Genomic DNA, 18,790 nt, shown 5'->3' with positions numbered 1-18,790 from the left:
GAAAGCCGAGATTATTGTAGGAAATAAACGGCTGGACAGGAAAGATCCTAGTTGCAGCTAACTAGAGTGGAGCTCCCAAGAGCCGTGCTCACTGCTCCGCGTCTGAGGAGAGAGAGAGAAAGGAAGGAGGCAGGTCAGGTCAGGAAGGCAGTCGAGGAAACAGCCTTCTCCCCCATGCAAATGCGCCAGCCTTCAACGCAGGCTGAGTTTCACCCCAGCCCTTCCAAGAGGCTTTGCATTTCCCTTTAATTTAGAAGAGTCCTTGGCACTTGCAGAGACCTTGGAGAGCACTGTGTGTGCTTCACGAAGTCCATTCTCACAGCAACCCTGCAAGGTGGGTCAGCATGGCAGCCCAAAGCCCAGCCCTGTGGCTCCTGCCCTGCTAGGGCTCTCTGTGGCCCCCCCCCCAACCCTTGGTGTATGTATCCCATTTGGAAGCGATGCCTTAGGAGCCCCCAGCGGAAAAGGATTGTTGATCCCTCGACAATCAGAGCCGGAATGTTTTATTTAAAGCTGAGGACAGAGTAGATCGATGAGATGCGTAGGGAATCGGTACCGATCAGCAGCGTGGGGTGGGGGTGGCCTCCTGGCACTGGGCTGCTGCCTCATGACGTAGGCGGGGGTTCTGGGTGTGCTGGTCTGTGGCCTCGGAAAGGCAGGGGCTCCCAGAGCAGCCCCCTGGAGGCGGCTGGTTCTGTGGGCCCCGCAAAGACGGCTCCTTTCCCCTCTGGTCTGGGATCTATGCCGGCTCTTTATTTATAATTGATGCCTGCTGCTCTCGCACACTCCGAGGTCGCGCTGGGCCATGTTGTGTTGCGCTCCTCCATTTGCCAAGGGCAGCCAAATCGCGGCCCTGAGAGGCCTCTGGCTCTCTCTTTCCACGCCAGGGACCTCAGGGAGCTGCTCTCTGAGCCTCGGGAGGGAGGGGGCACAGCCCCCCCCCCTTTGAGGTCTCCTGCAGGCTGGCGCTGGTGTGTTTATCTCAAGCTTGTGGTTTAATGCCTCGTGATGACAGCTTGCCTGCTCTTCCTTCTTAGTGGCAAACCGGCAAACCAAAGACCCTTTCTGTCCTCCCAGCCCCCGCCCCCCAGCTGTGATGGGGCTCGCCTTGTGCGCTGCAGCAGTCCGGGGCTGGCTCTCCCTGGGCTCTCTCTCTCCCCCTTCCCTCGCCTCTCTGCTCCATCTCTCTCCAGTGCATTTGAACTTGCTGCATTAAGCAGCCTTGCCCTGAGCCCCTCCAGGATCTCGCAGGGTTGCTTAGTTTGCTTAACGAAAGGCGCTTTGTGTGTCTCCTTGAACGCTGCTTACCTGCTGCCGATGCAGCACTTCTCCCTGCAAGGGCTTTTCTGCTGCGTTTTGGGTTGGATTTGAGTACCTCCGGGGGGGGGGGGAGAGACGCCACACCAGAGCACGCCAGGCCCTCCTGTCTTCCACTGCCTCCCTCATGCTGGTAGCTTCGAGAACACTGTCTCACCATCTCGTCCTCTGTCGTCCCCTTCTCCTTGTGCCCTCCATCTTTCCCAGCATCAGGGTCTTTTCCAGGGAGTCTTCTCTTCTCATGAGGTGGCCAAAGTCTTGGAGCCTCAGCTTCAGGATCTGTCCTTCCAGTGAGCACTCAGGGCTGATTTCCTTCAGAATGGAGAGGTTGGATCTTCTTGCAGTCCATAGGACTCTCAAGAGTCTCCTCCAGCACCAGAATTCAAAAGCATCCATTCTTCGGCGATCAGCCTTCTTTATGGTCCAGCTCTCACTTCCATACATCACTACTGGGAAAACTATAGCTTGAACCATTTGGACCTTTGTTGGCAAGGTGATGTCTCTTTAGGAAGCGAGTTTGTGATGGTCCTGGGAGATGGTGATGGACAGTGTTTTTGAAGGGGGTGGGGGGCCTTCCTTCTGCAGCTTCCCTGTGCTTGTTTCATGGGTTTTCCATGAGGAAGATCCCTCAGATGTTCGGGGCTGCCAAGGTCTGCTTCTGGCTCTCTTTCTCTGTCCCTCCCTCTCTGTTGGGGCTGGCTGGGGGGTGGGACGCCCTGCTGGGGCTTCTCTAGAAGCTGGGGCCCTTGGGAGCCAGAGCTTTGGCCAAACCACTAGCTCGCTTCTGCTGCGGCTCCATCACACGTGAAACCTGTGTGATCAGAGGGGGGCCTTGGCCTGGACCCAGACACTAAGTCAGGACCCCCTTTCCCATAGCAGGCAGTAAAGAGACACAGGAGGGGGGTTGGGGGTCTTGGGGTTTTTTCCTGAAGCCCTCAACTTCTGTCTGGGAAGCCAGCCTATTCTTCGGCATTCCACCATTGTTGCATGGAGAAGGAGGAGGAGGACAATGGGCTTTCTTTGTGTGCAGATGTGGGGCATAATTTAGGCACCCCAGTTTTGAAGCAGGGCTTTATGGGGAGCTGAGGAGGGGCTGTTGCCTCACTCCCAAGTGCTGCTTCCCTTCCACTGGAGGGGCGGATCTGTGAGCATCACAGGGTTTTACTTTGGACCGTTGGGATGCTGAGGCCAGTTGGTTGTGCAGGTGCAGGTGACCCCACAGGTTGCTCACTGCGTTTCTGAGTATGGTGCAGCCCAGTCAGCCCACGTTCCTCAGGTGACCTCCAAGGCCTCTGGACTGTGGGGGGGGGGGGAGCGCTGCTTCTTGAGCTCCTTCCTCCCTTGCCTGCCCTCTCCTGCCCTTGGCACCACAGGCTCTGCAGGGCTCTCAAGGGGCTCCCTGGTCACCTGCTCCTCTCCTGGTCCAGGGCTGCCCAGGTGGGTGTTCTTGGCGCTCCTGATGCTAACTCTGGCCTTCCTTGAGGGAGTCAGGGCTCCCCATCCCTTGAGAGACTCGTGTCCGTTTTTCCTTCATCCTTGTCCCTTTAGGGCAGTGGTTCTCAACCTGTGGGTCCCCAGACGTTGTTGGACTACAACTCCCATCACCCCGACCACTGGTCATGCTGGCTAGGAATGATGGGAGTTGTAGTCAAACAACATCTGGGGACCCACAGGTTGAGAACCACTGCTTTAGGGTATGAGAGAGGCCTGGCTCAGTCCCAGGCAGGCAGCAAGAAGACTCTCTTTCCTCCTCCTTGTTGTTCCTTCATTTCACACAAGAGACAAGGTCTTCCTTCTAGGAACGGGGTAGAGCTACAGGGGCAACTTCATTAAGCAAAGGATTGGTGCTTCAGAGGAAGGAAGGAAGGAAGGAAGGAAGGAAGGAAGGAAGGAAGGAAGGAAGGAGAAGACCTGGGCAAAGAGAGCCTGTGGACCAGTGGCCGGTTTGTGGGGCTGCCGCCAACCATTCTGGGCCTGAGGCTTGGGTTCCAGGAGCCGTTCTGTCCCTGCAAATTGGGCAGGGGGGTCATGCCACCCTCTCCCCCCCCCCCGGATTCCTCAGCAGCCTGCACCTGCCCCTCTCGATCTCTGCCTTGGATCTGCGACAATCCCCCTGGGCAGGTAGTAGGCATGTGGCGTTGCTCCCCAGCTGGGGGCCGGGAAGGAGAAACCAGATTGTGTCGGGAAGAATCTGCAATGCTTATCACTTTACAAACGCCAGCGGAATTCACTTGGGAGAGGGGCAGCCTTTGAATCGACGCAGCTACAAGCATTCCCCAAAACAGACACAAAGGGAGGCCAGGTGCGCAGGCAGAATGATAAGCTGCACATGTGGCGGCCGCGGGGGGTGTCTCTCTCCTTGCATGCGGCATTTCGGGTTGCAGAATTCGCCGGCTCCTGGCTGTGCCCCGTCGCTCTCTGACCCCAGACCGAGTGCAGGAGCCAGGCCGGCCGTCAGATGCGACTCTTCTCCATCCTGGTCCTTCATCTGCCACACACCCTGCCGGCTTCTTGGGCTGCGGGGCATCAAAAGCTCCCCCCCCCCAATGAATCTGATGCTGTGGGAGGAGCCCCCCAAGCAGGCAGCTTCTGGGAAGCTGGAGGGAGAGGTTTTGACAAGTCCTGGCTCCCCAGTCGTTCCTCCTCCCGCCGTGTCCATGCTGCGTCCGGGGCCGTCTCGCCAGCAGGGGGGGTTGACATGAGATGTGTATAAACTCCGGTACTAATAGATACTTGTCAGAGGATGAGGCTTGAGCGTGACAGGCAAGTGCTGGCGCGTTTACCTAGCGAGCCCTGTCAATCACTCGGTGGGCTTGAAGGCTCCTCCGCTCGGCCGCCTTGACAGCCAGCCCCACGGCTGGAAGCAAGCCTCCCTCTGGGTAGGCGACAGGGAGGTGGGTGGGCGGGCTGGGACCCTGGGCTGAGAGCCCCCGTGGCAGCCCATGCCTGCCCCAGAGAAGTCTGCAGAGGCCAGCTCCTTCCCCTCCCTGCTCCATCCTCCCTTTCTCTTCAGGGCTGCTGGACTTACCATTCTTTTTATATATATAAATATTTTCTATTAGATTTTACATAACGAATTTCAATTTAAACATATCATTCACCTTCGCAGTTAGGATTCTCAGAATCCCTTGACTTCCCACCGCCCTCCCCTGGTTTCCGTGGTCCATCCCCTTTTCCTTCGGCTTATCCTATTTTCTCTTAATTTGTTAGAAATTTTATTAACCATTTTCCCATTGTATTTTACAAGCATTACTCTAATCCTGCCAAGGTTGTTTTTTTTAGTTGGTTACAATGTTCTCTTAAATACATTATAATTTTTCCCAATCCCCCTTGAATTTCCTCTCTTCCTGGTCTCTGATTTCCCCAAGTAATTTCGCCATTTCGGCGTAGTCCATCATCTTCATCCAACCCCCACCCCCCGGTTGGAACTTGCCATTCCAGCCCTGTTCTTGGCGGGGTCAGCAGTGGGGATTTGCGACTGGTCTCTCTGCCCGAGGGTCTGGGAGGTTTTGAGCTCTGGGGTGCCATGTGCTGGGTGAAGGTCCCTCTTGGGCTGAGCGTTTTCCTCAAGGGAAACTGCCTTGGGCAAAAGGCAAGGGGTCCTGGCTTTCTGTGGAGAGGAAGGTGGGAGTTCCCTCCCAAAGGGTTCCCATAGAAGCTTCTCCCCGTCTGCCAGGGGCTTGGGAGGCTGGGGAAGAGGTGGGTTCAGCAGCTGCCTTCTGCAGAGTCAGACCCTTGGCTGCAGACACTGATGGGCAGCTGTTTGGGCCAGAGGTTTCGGAAAGGGGACCATCTCAGCCGCACCTTCTCCGCCTGCCGCTGGACTTCTTCTGCAACTTCTTCGGTGAGGCTGCAGGATCCAGACTGAAAGGCGAGCCTGTCGCGCACAGACCATGCTCTGCGTGTGCATACTGTAAATATAAGATATACAAGACGGCTGACGTTAATGGCAGCACCGGATTCTCAGCGACTTCGCTTTTATCACTCCAACTGGCAGGACTTCTGACCCATCTGCCTTTTAAAATTCATTGCCCCCTCCTCATTTGGCTCCCCACCCCACCCCGGTGCTGATCCGTCACGGCTTCCCCCCACACAGGGGATTGTAAATCTCGCCTCTCTGCCTTACAACCCCTGTTATCATTTTCACGGCTCACCTCCGCCTTTGAATACTTAATTTAAAACTTCTGCCTCTCGCTCAGCGGTTCGTAATTCCAGGCCTGGTTCCTGGGGGGGGGGGAGGAAAAGAGGGTGATGGATGGGCCTTGGGAGGAGAGCGGAAGCCATAAGCCGAGTCTCCAGGGGGGGGGGGCGGGAGCAAGGGGAGAGTGCTTTTTAACCGTTAAGTTTAATAAGATGGATATCTGGAGCACATAGTTATTCTAATCATGCCATTCCGCCTCCTAATCTATTGGCCTGTGTGATGGTTATGGCTTTTAAATTTCCGCAACCTTACGGTGACAAATCGTGTCTTTTCAATTGCAAAGTTTGGAATCAAAGTCTGCAGGATAAGGGTTGGGGTGGCCCCCAACATTACCTGATGAGCGCTCCAGGTGACCCTCCGAGGTCTCCCTCGACCTGTTTTTGCACGCAGAGCTTTCAGGGTGTGTTGCAGCCCAGACACAGGCGTCCCTTGGCTCCAAGGAAGCCTTTGGACCCACGGCAAGGGGGCAGGCGGTGGGGCTACCCAGGGAGCTTATTCTGTTCCTAAGCATTCCTGCCTTGCACGTCTCTCTCAGGGACATCCGAGGTGGGTTACGGCTGTTTTTTTAAGAAGCCCAAAGCAGCAGCGACCGATGGAAAAAGAGGAGGAGAGCCAGAGAGGGCTTGATGGGAGAGGCCAGGCCCTCAAGGCCTGCGGAGGACCAGCAGAAGCATTTTCACAACAAGGGGGGGGAGCTCAGAGCCACCTGCAGGGGCCCCCCGCCTTGCCCCAGGCGGCAGGAGAGCAGAGCCGGCCTCCAGATTACGGCCGGTGCAAAGGAAACAGAGTAAACCTTTTCTAGCATGGAAGTTCAGTTATGGGGAAACTCACCCGTCGCCAGTCTGTCTGCCAGAGATCTTACTCTATGACTTCTGTGTGGTCCTGATTTCTCTTTGGAGCCTCGTGCTTTGAACATTTGTTTGTTGTTGCCAAGGCAGAACTTCTCATGAACTCAAGAGATTCCTTTGGGTGAGCCCGTACTTGAGTGGTTCGTGTTGCAAAACGATGATCTGCTTGCGCTGCGCCGCAGTGGATCTCCCCCGGCTTGCCTTCGGGAAGCGGAGAACACTTGAATTTTTCAAGAGGCCACTCAAAGCCCTGTGAGCATCCAGCCCCTATTCCCTCCCCACTCATGGCAAGGGGAGGCGACCCAGTGGGCAGCTTCCCCTCTGGGTGCAAAGGGAGAGGCGGGAGATCCCAGTGGGGGGTGTTCCTTGGAGAGGGTGGGCTCTGAAGCCCCTCCAGGCTGCCTCCTGCTGTTGCCGCTCCTTTCCCCCTCCCGCCTCCTCCCCGTGCAGCAGTTTAAAAACCTGCTTCTCTGCTAAGTGCTTCGCTTTATGCATCAAAAGCCTTTTCACAACTGAGTAAAGCCTAAACGGCGAGAGGAGCTGGAAGGCGGGGAGGCAGCTGCAGCCGTGGGCGTCCAGGATCCGTGGGGCTGGGTGGAAAGTGCCCACAGGCCAGGGCGAGCCTCGGGCTTCCTTGGCCATTGGCCTTCGTCCTCTTCTGTGCGTAGCAGCTGGGGGGGGGAGAAGGGCCTGAGAACCTCTTCTCCCCAGCCGCACCTCCTGGGCTTGGAGCCTGTTCACTGGGGGATTGGGGCCACCTTCTGTGGGACTCCTCCAGGCTTCCCAGAAGGCCCAGCTGACTTGGGCCACTTGCCTCTGGGTGGACATGAGAGCATCCTGCCCAGCCTTTAGGCAGGTTGCGCTCATGGTTTGGAGCCCCAGGACTTGGTCTGCTGCTTTCCTCTCCAGGCCAGCTGACCAGGCAGCTCCTTGTCTTCGCCTCACCCCCGGGGGGCACCCTCCCTTGGCCCTGGCCGCCCTTGGCCAGACACCCAGGGCAGGGTTCCAGTCCTGAGCTGCTTTTATTCAGGCTCACAGGGGAAGCAGGCCCAGGTTTTGCTCTCTGGGTTCTCTCTGCTCAGCAGCTGGGCTCCCCCCAAACAGACGCCTCTTATCCTCCTGCCAAAAGAAAGAGAGGGAATTTTTCACCCTGATATTTATTTGGCTTCGGTTTCCTCTTGGCTTGCCCCTTTGCCGGTGCCAGGCATGATGGCTCGCTGGCAGGGCTCACCTGGAGTGATCTGTTCTGCCTCTTGTCTGGGGGTGGGGTGAGGAATCCTGCTGTAGTTGCCTCCCCCAGATTGGATCTCGGCAAATGGCCGGGCCAGCCCTGCAGGGCACATGCCTCCTGGGCAGGTGCTGCCGGCCCAACAGAGGTGAGGGCACTGGGGCTGCCCCCTGACTGCAGGCGAGGAGAATCATCCATCCTTTTGCCACCTGGATAAGAAGACGGTCGCGTGGGAGCCCCCCTCCCAGCCTTCCCCTCTTCCTGCTCAACCTGGCAGCGCCAGCCTCCCAGGTGCCCAGGAAGCTTCCAGAGATGCCCCTCTGCCCAGGCTGCATGTGGGGGCATTTGGGACTGGGCAGGCCGCCTCTGCCTCTCCTTCTCCCACCGCGCAGAGCTGCCTGTTCCTCTCGCACCGTTTGCTTCTTGCTAATTATGGGCAGATCCATTATGAATGGCGGGCAAATGCTAATCTGCTCGGAAAGTGGCTGGAGTGTCTGATGTTTTCCTTTGCATATTTCATTCATGTGCTTTGTCTCCCTGTATTACAGAAGCAGTTGCTGCTTCTCCTAGACAGGACTTAATGGGGGGGGGACCCAGTTCAGAGCAGGCTACCTGTTTAGCTCTGGGGAGAAGGAAGCTCCTGGGCAGACCCTCTTCCTGGGTGAGGGCCAGGAAAGGCTGGTGCTCAAGAAACCTGCCCAGAACACTGATGCTGGATCAGACCAGAGGCCTTGGTCTCATCCAGCACCCTGTGCCCCCCCCCCCCAGGTGGAAGCAGCACAGGAGTGTCTCCATCGCAGGCCACTCATCTTCAGCAGCAACTGGTCTTCTGCCTCTGGTACAGGAGACGGCAGCAATAGGCAGCCGCTGTGACTGGTAGTATTTTCTCTTGCAAAGTCACTTTGAGACCTTTCCTGTGGAAAAAGCAAGGAACTAATGTAATGGCTTGGCTCTTCTCCTACTCCCCAGCAGGGCTGCAGAATGTTTGCAAGGAAAGCAATTGCTGGTGGGGTTGGGGGGGGGCGTGCAGAGAGAGAAAGAGAAGCCAGCAGCCAACATTTCCAAGTGTCTCTTGCTGGCTCCTTCCCTCTCACCCACACCCAGATGTGGGAGGCTTGGGAGACCCCCTTCCTGGTGTGCTGGCCAGGGGGTGACAGCGCTGCCTGACCCCTTCCTTGTGGTCTCCAACCTGCCCTTCTGCAGTGGCCCTTGCATACCTGGGGAGGGGTACTGCCCCGGCAGGCGCAGAGAGAGGTGGGGGCCCCTGCGCCATTGCGACCCCGTGGCTTCCTGTGAGGTCTGCCGGTGCGCCCTGCGGAGGGTCCCTGGAGCTTCCCCCTTGCCCTGGGTCCCTGGGCCCAGCTCCCAGTGGGGCAGAGGAGCCGGCTTGCCTTCTCCCCTGGCCGGCGCTGCACTTGCGCCCTTGTCTGCAAACCTCATCAAATTCCTGGATATTTAGACATCCATTTTATTGCTTAATCGAGCTTGAAGCAGCTTAAATGAATACAAGTGTTTGTAGTCGTGAGGGCGGAGTTTTATGGCTTTGGAGCAGGGGCCAGCTTCATCCTAGCGCAGCCGCCTCCAAGGCAGAGGCCCCCTTGGCTCTGCGGCTGGGGGGGGGGGGCTGGCAGGGAAAGGCAGCACGGCCAGAGGGATGGGGTAGGCAGCAGCAGAAGGTGGGCACTGCCACCCTGGGCTCCTTCCTCAGGCGCCACGGAGCTGCCCTTGACTGGTGCCGGAAGAGCCCCATCCGCTTTGGAAAAATGTGTCTATATCTTGGCCTGCTTTTTGAATGGGAGAGGTCTACAGTCCTGCAGTTTAGCCAAGAAATGTATATGTTCATTCCATTTTTACCACACCTGCCCTCCAGGGTGATTTGGGGGGCTGTATCTCTCCCCCCCCCCCGGCTTTCTCCTGTGGGGCAAGCTGGGCCAAAAGGCATGGTTGGCCAAAGGTCACCCCAGATTGTTATGGTCCAGCTCCCAGCAAGGAGAACGCCTCGCTCGAATGGCAGGAGGTCATGCAAGCTCCGTTCCCAAACTGAGCCCAGGAGTATCAAGGCATGCCAGGGAGATTTGGGGGCAGGCTGCGGGGAGAGGCCCCCCGGAGCTGTCCCTGGGCAGTCTGAGCTCTGTGGCTCTGCTGCTGCCACCACCGGGGTTTGTGGCCCTCTTGCCAACAAGCCGTGTCCTGGAGGGGGGCAGGGGTGGGTGACGCTGCGGTGACGTTGAGGCCCCGCGTCCCTGGCGTTTGACTGTCGCTCGTTGTGTCCTGAGCGAGGATTGATTTCTGTGCTGTGCGCCTGACAAGGGCAGTCCCTGAAGCAAAGTCATGTGCTGCTTGATCCCCGGGATCGGAGAGCAGATTGATTTTGAATTTGTTCAAGTGCCGTTGCCCCAGGCAGCTTGCGAGAGAGAGACTGTGAGTATGTGAGAGAGAGCTTTATTTTCACCACCCAAGTCTCCCCACGCCCCTGGGTCCCACGCAGGGTGGAGGGTATTGCTGGGGAGGTGGTTTTCGGTGTCGGAGCGAGCCGCCTGGCAAAGTGTGTTTAGCAGGATGGCACTTTGCGGCACCTCAATCAGGGGGTGCAGGTGGCCGAATCTTGGGGTGACCCTAGGCTGGAAAGGTCTGAGTTTGCAGTCCCCTCTGGAGACGGGTCCCTCTCACCCACCGGACGCCCTTCCACGTGCCCCCTGACGGTGTTCTGCCCGCTTTGTGTCTCCTGCAGGTGGAGGTGGAGGTGGAGAGCATGGACAAAGCCGGGAACTTCATTGGCTGGCTGCACATTGACGGCGTCAACCTGTCGGTGGCCTTGGTGGAGCAAGCGCTGTCGAAGGTGCACTTCACGGCGGAACGCAGCAACTACTACAAGCCCCTGGTGGCTGCAGAAGAGGCCGCCAAGCAGAAGAAGGAGAAGGTACCCGCCAGCTGGGAAGGAGGGCGGGAGGCGGGGGGGAGGTCCTCTTTCTGGTCCACGAAGGGGCACGCCTGGGTGTGGCTCCCCAGCATCGCTTGCTGCATCGCTCCCCTCTCAGCCGGGCCTCTTCCACTCTCCCTGCCAGCCGACCAGGTTAGGGTTGCCATTGGCCAGATGCAGGCCAGGTGCCCTTTGCCCCATTGCCAGGCCCACTCCTGCCAGCGCGGAGGAATCCCCACCTGATCCAGGGCTGTCTGCCCTCAGTTTTTAATTGCCAATTAACAACTTGCCTTGCTCTTTCTCCTGTCTGGCCGCCGCCCCGGAACGGGGGAGAATGGGAGCCCCTGCCCTCCCCTCCTGGAGGCACAAGGCCTTTTCCCGATCCGAGGAGCTGGAGGGTTTTGGGGAAGGGGGAGAAGGTGGGCCTCTCCATCCCTGATTCACCTGCAGGGATGGCATCCTGACGACTTAGGAGAGGAGACCTCTTGAGCTTCCTCCGTCTCTTCTCCCTCCTCCCCACTTTGTTTCGTCGGCCGAGAATCCAGAATGTCCTCGGCAGATTTCCTTGCCCCTTGGGGAGCCCTGCCTGAGCCTGTGAGGAGGGGCTGCTTCCCACCAGCCTCCCCGGGACTCTGCCAGTGTGCTGGACGGCCGAGCAGCCTTTGGGGGCCATCCGCGTATGCAAATGGCTCCAGCCTGGCACTGACAAATGCCCGCGAAGGCCCCTTGTCAGTCCTCGGGAGCAGAGGATGTGAAGCGTCCGCACTCCTCTGGGGCAGCCCCACTTCCAGGACGGGCTTGCTCTCTTCCCCAAGGGCAGGAGGAGGCTCAGCAAAGGAGCTTCTGGGGGGAGGACGGACCCATCCTGTCACTGTTTGTCTCTTCTAAGTCCTGCCTCGTGAACTGCCAAGCAGTTTGGGGAGAACCTAATCAGGCACGGAAGCGTCCTGGGAGCCGGGGGGGCAGGCACTTGCCCCCCCTGCCTTAATGGAGCCCGTTCCGGCGGGAGAGTGTCGCCCCAGAAGCACCGGCCCCCGGAGGGCTCCCAGCACCGTTTGACTTCACTCTTCCATTAATTAAATCAGAGGCTGTTTGGACGCCTCCAGGGAAGCAGGCACGTCCTGCGTGATTTGTGTCGCTGGCACGGAAATCGTGTGCGAAGGTGTGGGCCTGCTTCTTGCGAGGGGGGGGGCCACACAGCATGGCCGGACTGAGCCGCGGGATTGGAAGAGGCGGCTGCCTTTGCCCGCCTCCTCCCTCCACGGCCCCTCCCTTCCAATCAGCCTGGCCCTTGCCTGCGCTTCTTCACGCCCGGCTGTCGACTGGACTCTTCTCGGCCCCCAGGTAGATCTCAGCTCCCTTGCAGCCGGCCGCACTATGGTGCCCGCACCCTGGTCCTTCCCCTGACAGCTAGAGAGCATGCAAGGCTCAGCGCTGTGTCATCGGCCAGGGCCGAACACCATAGTCCCTCTGGGACAGGCTGCTCTGGAGCCCCTGCCATTTGCATGCCAGTCCCGGGCCTCTCTCCATCCTCAGCCCACCTCGGGCCGAGGGGACCCGGCTTGGGCTGCTGTGGCCAAGGGTCCTGCTCCCCTCCTGCCTTGGCTGCAGCTCCCTGGGTGCCCATTTTTGGCTGGTTCCGTTTCTCTTTCCGTGGCATCCCTGGGAACGTGGCTGGTGAGCATTTTGTGGCCGTAGCGCTTGAGCTCCTTGGGTTTGAAGAGCAGTCCTTCTGCACTCCCAGCACCATCCCTGCGCCACCTTCTCCGCCAGGGTGCTTGAGTGGGTCAGGCTGGGCGTCTGTGCCTTTGGCAGGAGGCTGAGATCTGCATTTGGGGCAGAGAGAGAGGCTTCCCGGGGTGGCAGCCCCAGAGCAAAGCTGTCTCCTGCCGCTGACCTCCTCCTGCTCCTCTCTCTGGTGTGTGGAGGTGTAAATTGAGCGGCAGAGAGGGAGGGGGACGGTGTCATGTGGGCTCCCTTCCGCAGCCCGGCTGCCTTGCCTGTCACAGCTCCCCCTGCTCGGCCGCCCACCCGGCGACTCGATCGGACTTGACAGCCTGTCTCTTTGCATCAGCGCAGCCGTGCTGTGCTCCTGTTGCGCAGGGGCCCGGGTGAGGCTGCCACCTGGCACAGGGGGGGGGGGGCGTGGGGTGTGCCTGCCTGTCTCCTCCTCCTCCTCTTCAGGCAGCCAGGGCTGGGAGCTCTGAGCCTGCCCAGAAAGCTTTCGGTGCCGGTCGGGGGATCAGGGGCTCCTTCTCCACTGTCTGCCTCCCCTCAAACTAAGATGTGGGTTTCTGCGCTCCCAGGAAAGGCTGTCCCTATCAGCTGGAGCGTGGCCTTGCAGGAGGGGCTGCGGCTGCTTCCCTGCCTCCAAAGTCACCTCTCCGGTGCCCCTCCTGGTCCTCTGCAGTCGCCAACTCCCCTTCCCGGCCTGTGAGATCATTACTAGGCTGAGGTTTCCCCGGTCCTCCTGCCTTGCGCACCAGACCTCTCTGGCTCCTGTGACCTCTGGCTCCATCCTCCTCGCCCCCCGCCCCCAGGTGTGGTCACACTACGAAGAGGCCCCCGTGGAGGACGTGGTCCTGGTTCCTGAGGAGAAGGAGCGCACGGCCAACTACAAGCCCGTCTTTGTCACGGAGATCACAGATGACCTCCACTTCTATGTGCAGGATGTGGAGACAGGTAAGGGGGCAAGGCTGGGGGGGGAGCTACTCTGTTTGATTGACGCCCTGCCAGAATATTTGCAGGACAGACCCAGGGACCTGATCCAGAGGGCTTGTATGGGCTAAGCAAGAAAGAGGGGCAGTTCTCCTGCTGCTCCTTCCGATGTTCAGGCCTTAACTCTGCAGCCCCCATACCCTCCCCCCTCCCTGAATGGGGGATTCGGAGCTGGGGGAGGTGGGGCCCTTGGGTGCCCCCAAGCTCTCGGGGTGGAGGTCTGCCTTGGCTGGGCGTTCGCCAAAGATAAGCTCAGTGCAACTGATCCAAGCAAAGCTTTGCCTGCCCCATTCTGCCCCATGGCGTTTGGGGAGAAGGGGTGCCCTGGAGCAGCTGCTGATAGCTTCCTGCAGCCCCTGAGACTCTCTCCCTCCCCCCCCTTTGTTTTAGGGACCCAGCTAGAGAAGCTGATGGAGACCATGCGGAGCGAGATTGCTGCCCACCCCCCCGTGGAGGGCTCCTACACCCCCCGCCGCGGAGACTACTGCATCGCCAAGTTTGTCGACGGAGAGTGGTGAGGGTGCTGTGTTGAGGGAGGGGCACGGGTGCGGGACCCTCGGGAGCTGCCTTGTGTGGAATGCCGCTCTCGGGACTCTTCCGAGCGCCTCCAGCTTAGCCCCTAAGCTTTGCAAGGCAGCCTCCCGGGGTGCCAGCCGGGGCAGGGGGATGATTTGGCCATGACCTCCTCCCTTGGCCATTCCAGGAGGTGCAGGCAGCCAGGGAGGCTGCCTGTAAGGATGGAGGTTTTGGCAAGGGAGAACCTCATTTTCAGGGCAGCCCGCCCCACCGCCTTGCAACAAGTGATGGGGGGTGGCTCTGGCTGAAAAGTGTGGGGTCTCAAGCTTATTCCCCCCTCCCTTACAGGTACCGCGCCCGGGTGGAAAAGGTGGAGTCTTCAGCCAAAGTGCATGTCTTCTACATTGACTATGGAAACGTGAGTGGGGGGTCTTTGGGGGAAGATTCCCTGGGGGCCCCAGAGCTGCTTTGGGGGGGCAAGGCCTCCTCTGGACAGGGGGGCCCTCCCCCCTAAAGGCCTGGTCCGTAATCTGTGGGGGCTCCTGAACCCCACCTTGTTGCGGGAGCCCAAAGTGTCTTCTGCGGCAAGGACTTCCCTGCGGCTGTTCCTGGGCAGCTTGGCCCCACTGCAGCCACTTCCCATCCGGACTGCTACAATGCGCTGTATGTGGGGCTGCCCTTGGAGACTGGGAGGTGCCCCCAGGGGCTGGGTGGCCTCGATCCTGAAGCATTTGCATTGCACCCGAGTTCAAGCCCTATAGGACTTAGAACAGGACCTCTTATGAAACTGCAGGTTGTTACCCTAACCCTGCCAGTGTTTTTATCTGTTTGCAACTATATATTTAAAGTTGACAATTGAATGAGCAAATTACCGTATTTTTCTGTGTATAAGACTAGGGTTTTTTATTTTAAAAGTAGCTTTAAAATATGCCCCCATCTTACACATGGGTAGTGCAGAGTGGGCGATTGGTTGCAGCCTGTGGCGACAGGGCGGGTGATTGGTGGCCGTGTGAAGGGCTGATTGGCTGCCTCTGTGGCAATAGTGCAGTTGGTTGGCGGCTGCGGGTCTTGGGTGACGCATGCGATCGTCAGTGGCGGGTGAGCGATTTTTGGGCAATTCCAGCTCCTAAAAAGCTCGGCAACTCTGTGCCATCTCCCCCCGTTTTCTTAAATGAGAGTCCCCCAAAATAGGGATCGTCCTATACATGGGGGCATCGCATAGACAGAAAACTACAGTAAATGGATTTGGATATGCAAAAGATATTTAAAAATAAATTTAAGGAACCGCGGAAGGAGGAGGAAGGAAGTCAAGCTTTGAAATGTTGAAATGATTGTAAAACTAACGAAATGTATAACCATGAAAAGTATAAATAAAAACTTGGGGGGGAGAGGACTTAGGACAGGTAACGGAGGGAGGACATAGGAGGCCTGCCTGCTGGAGGTGTGCGGAGGAGGCTGCTGGGGGGAGCTTTTCAGGGATAGCATGTGCTGGTGATGGGGTGCCCTTCCCAGCCCTCCCCCCCCCCCGGAAATGTGGCGGGCGCCAGCTTCCCTGACTTCCAGTCGCCAAGAGACAAGGAGTGTCCATTGCCAGACCTTTGGTGGGCAGTGTGCCTGGTCTGCAGGGCAAAGGGAACTGATGGTTTTGACCTGTTTTCATATTCCATTGCTGTATTTGGTGTGTCTGCTGTGAAAAACAAACTTCCTTTTCCCGTTGTCCTGAGATCTGCGGACCCCGGGCGGGATAGGAACTGCGCCAGGGGGTGACCGAGCTGCTTTTTCTCCCCCCTCTGCAGAAGGAGACTCTTCCCTCCACCCGCCTGGCCACCCTGCCAGCCGCCTTCAGCACCCGCATCCTCCCTGCTCAGGCCGCCGAGTACAAGTTTGCTTTCATCCAAGTGCCCCAAGATGTGAGTCCTGGCCAGGGGTGGGGGCCTGGGGGGCAGAAGGCATGTTAGGGGGAGGCCAGGGGGAGATTGTGGGTTGAGTTGTACCCTCCTGCCCCTGAGCTGTGTCAGAAGCTCAGCCTACACTCGAGTAGGACCCTGGCAGAGACGCATGCCCGACTGGCATGTTCCCTCCCTCCTGGTCAATTTTCGGGAGCTTCACAATCTTTATTCTGCCCGAACATCACAGCGACCGATGCCAACAGACATCGGCACACTCAGGGATCCGCAGAGTTTGCGCAGTTGCATAACAGACTCAGCGTTTTGGCTAATCTACTTTATTTACATATAAACACACACAGAGCACTGCAAAATGGCTCCCTCTCTCTCTAGCATCAGACAGCAAAGAGAGAAAGAACAAAGGACAATAGAGCCAGTGTGGTGTAGTGGTTAAGAGCGGTGGACTCATCATCTGGTGAACTGGGTTCGCGTCTCCGCTCCTCCACATGCAGCTGCTGGGTGACCTTGGGCCAGTCACACTTCTCTGAAGTCTCTCAGCCCCCCTCACCTCACAGAGTGTTTGTTGTGGGGGAGGAAGGGAAAGGAGAATGTTAGCTGCTTTGAGACTCCTGAAGGGGAGTGAAAGGCAGGATATCAGATCCAAACTCTTCTTCTACTCTTCTTCAATAGTCCCACTTCACGGAACACAGGAACACAAACATCCTGTCTCCGTCACTTCCCACTTTGTGGAGTCAAAACATACACTGTCATGTGATAGACAACAATCCCATGACTGCAATCACGGAGCAGGAATTCTAACACTCCTGTCCCTGGTTTGCCGCCTGGAAGAGGCGGACCGGAGGTCGCAGCCGGAAGGGGCAGCTGGAGGGTCTGGGGGAGGAAGCCCAAGGGCGGAGGGTCCGCAGTGCTGCACAAAGGCTGGCTCTCTGCTTGCTTCTCAAACTCTCAGGAAATGCAGGGGCCCCCAGCGCAGTGGGAGAGACGAAATACCTTCCGTCTTCCCCCAGAAAGGAAGTGACTCAGAATATGGTGGTGGCAGCCAGCTCTGGGGGCTTTGGAGAAGGATTGGGCCCATTTACGCAGAGAAGAGGGGCCCAGTGGACGCCTGTCTCTCCCATGTTGAGAGGCTGCCCTAATAATAATAATAATACTATATTATTTATACCCCACCCATCTGGCTGGGTTTCCCAACAGAACATTAAAAACACAATAAAAGATCAAACATTAAAAGCTTCCCTAAACAGGGCTGCCTTCAGATGTCTCCTAAAAGTCAGATACAGTGGACGCTCAGGTCGTAAATATGATCCATGTGGGATGCACGTTTGCAACCCACATCTGCGCACGTGCAATTCGGTGCTTCTGCGCATGCACGACCACCGAAACCCAGAAGTAACCTGTTCCGGTACTTCTGGATTTCGGCAGTCTGCAACCCGAAAAAATGCAACCTGAAGTGGCTGTAACCCGAGGTATGACTGTAGTTGTTTATCTCCTTGACATCTGGTGGGAGGGCGTTCCTCAGGGCGGGCGCCACCACCGAGAAGGCCCTCCCCCTGGTTCCCTGTAACCTCACTTCTCTCAGGGAGGGAACCGCCAGAAGGCCCTCGGAGGGGGACCCCGGTGTCTGGGCAGAACGTTGGGGTGCTCAGGAGCTGCCGCCACCAGTTTCTTCTGTCCCGCTCTGGAGGGCGGGTTCCAGGCGCCCCTCTGACTGAGTGTGGCCCCCTTCCTCCCCCCGCAGGAGGAGGCCAGGGCAGACGCCGTGGACAGCGTGGTGCGCGACATCCAGAACACGCAGTGCCTGCTGAACGTGGAGCATGCCGGGCCCAGCTGCCCCCACGTCACCCTGCAGTTTTCTGACTCCAAGGGCGACGTGGGGCTGGGGCTGGTGAAGGAGGGGCTGGTGATGGTGGAGCCGCGCAAGGAGAAGCAGTTCCAGAAAGTGGTGAGGGGCGGCGGCAGGTCTGCCTGGGAAGTGGGGCGGGTGGGGGGCTGAGCAAGGGGGCAGGGGAAAGGGCAGAGAGGGCCTGCTCTGATTCCACCTCTTCCCTCCAGATCACAGAGTACCTGAATGCCCAGGAGGCAGCCAAAAGTGCCCGGGTAAGTCAACAAGGGGGGGGCTGGAGAGCCGGGGGGCAAGCAGTCCCCATGGAGGGGGTCTTGGGAGGGGTCCCTGGCTGCCGCTCAGATCTCACCCTCCCCTCTCTGCCCTCCCCGCAGCTGAACTTGTGGCGCTACGGAGACTTCCGCGCCGACGACGCCGACGAGTTTGGCTACAGCCGCTAAGCGACAATCCCGCTGGCCCCTCGCGGCCCCCGCCACACCCCCCCCTTCCTGAACCCCAAACGCCGCCCTGCCTCTGGAGCCCAGTGCCCACCCGGCGGGCGCGAGGGGGCGGGCTTCATCCGACTCCAGGAGCAGACAGACTTGGCAGTGCCGGCCTGCGGAGGGAGGGAGTCCTGGGGTGTCCCCCCCCAGCCAAGCCCGCCCCCTCCCCACCCTCCTGCTCCAGGAGCAGCAGCAGCAGGGGGGGTGTCTGCGTGACGCTTTGGAAGCCAATAAAAGTAGTGAGAAGCTGGCCGAGGCCGTGTCTTTTTGGGGGTGGGAGAGACGGAGGGGAACACTCTTCGCCCCCCCCCCAGACTCTCACACTGAGTTCTGCTCTTATTTCCGGGGGGGGGGGAGGCATGTCAAGCAAGTACACTAGGGCAGGGGGGCACCTCTGCTCAAGGACACAGGGGGTCATGGCGGGGGGGGGGCTGCTTTCTTTTTGCTCCATGGGGTGGGGTTGGGGTTAAGAGTTATTGTTGTTGCTGCTGCCGTTATTTAAATTTCTATACCATCCCTAGATCTCGGGGCAGTTCACAACACAAAAATCCAAAGAATGCACAAAATACACAAATTACGGTTTTGAGACTGTCAAGTTTGTCCAATCTTGTATATGTTCTTGTCATCCGTTCCTTGTTAGTGATCAGCTTGTCCAATGGTTAGGGATTCAGAATGTAGACATTAACCAGGCAAATTTTACCAGAAGGCCAAGCCTACTTTGACTCTGGATGGAAGTTGTGAAGAGCCCCAGGTTGGGGGGCAGAGGAAAGAGCCACCGGGGGGCAGGGGGCTGGCTCTTCTTTGGCCTCC

General features: G+C 58.4%; 1 protein-coding gene across 1 annotated transcript in view; it reads left to right on the top strand.

The window, feature by feature from the left end:
- The window catches only part of SND1 (staphylococcal nuclease and tudor domain containing 1), a 229,299-nt gene extending 211,069 nt beyond the window's left edge, over window positions 1-18,230 (top strand). The window contains exons 17-24 of the mRNA XM_081209915.1: window positions 10,326-10,514; window positions 13,055-13,196; window positions 13,623-13,746; window positions 14,097-14,166; window positions 15,545-15,658; window positions 17,394-17,597; window positions 17,708-17,752; window positions 17,873-18,230. Of these exons, the coding sequence (XP_081066041.1) occupies window positions 10,326-10,514; window positions 13,055-13,196; window positions 13,623-13,746; window positions 14,097-14,166; window positions 15,545-15,658; window positions 17,394-17,597; window positions 17,708-17,752; window positions 17,873-17,938 (954 nt within the window). The 3' untranslated portion in view covers window positions 17,939-18,230. The remainder of the gene's footprint in view (window positions 1-10,325; window positions 10,515-13,054; window positions 13,197-13,622; window positions 13,747-14,096; window positions 14,167-15,544; window positions 15,659-17,393; window positions 17,598-17,707; window positions 17,753-17,872) is intronic.
- The last annotated feature ends 560 nt before the right edge of the window (window positions 18,231-18,790 follow it).

Source organism: Podarcis bocagei (assembly GCF_964188305.1).
Source record: "Podarcis bocagei genome assembly, chromosome: 10".
NCBI lineage: Eukaryota > Metazoa > Chordata > Lepidosauria > Squamata > Lacertidae > Podarcis > Podarcis bocagei.
This window is presented reverse-complemented; position numbering and strand designations above follow the sequence as displayed.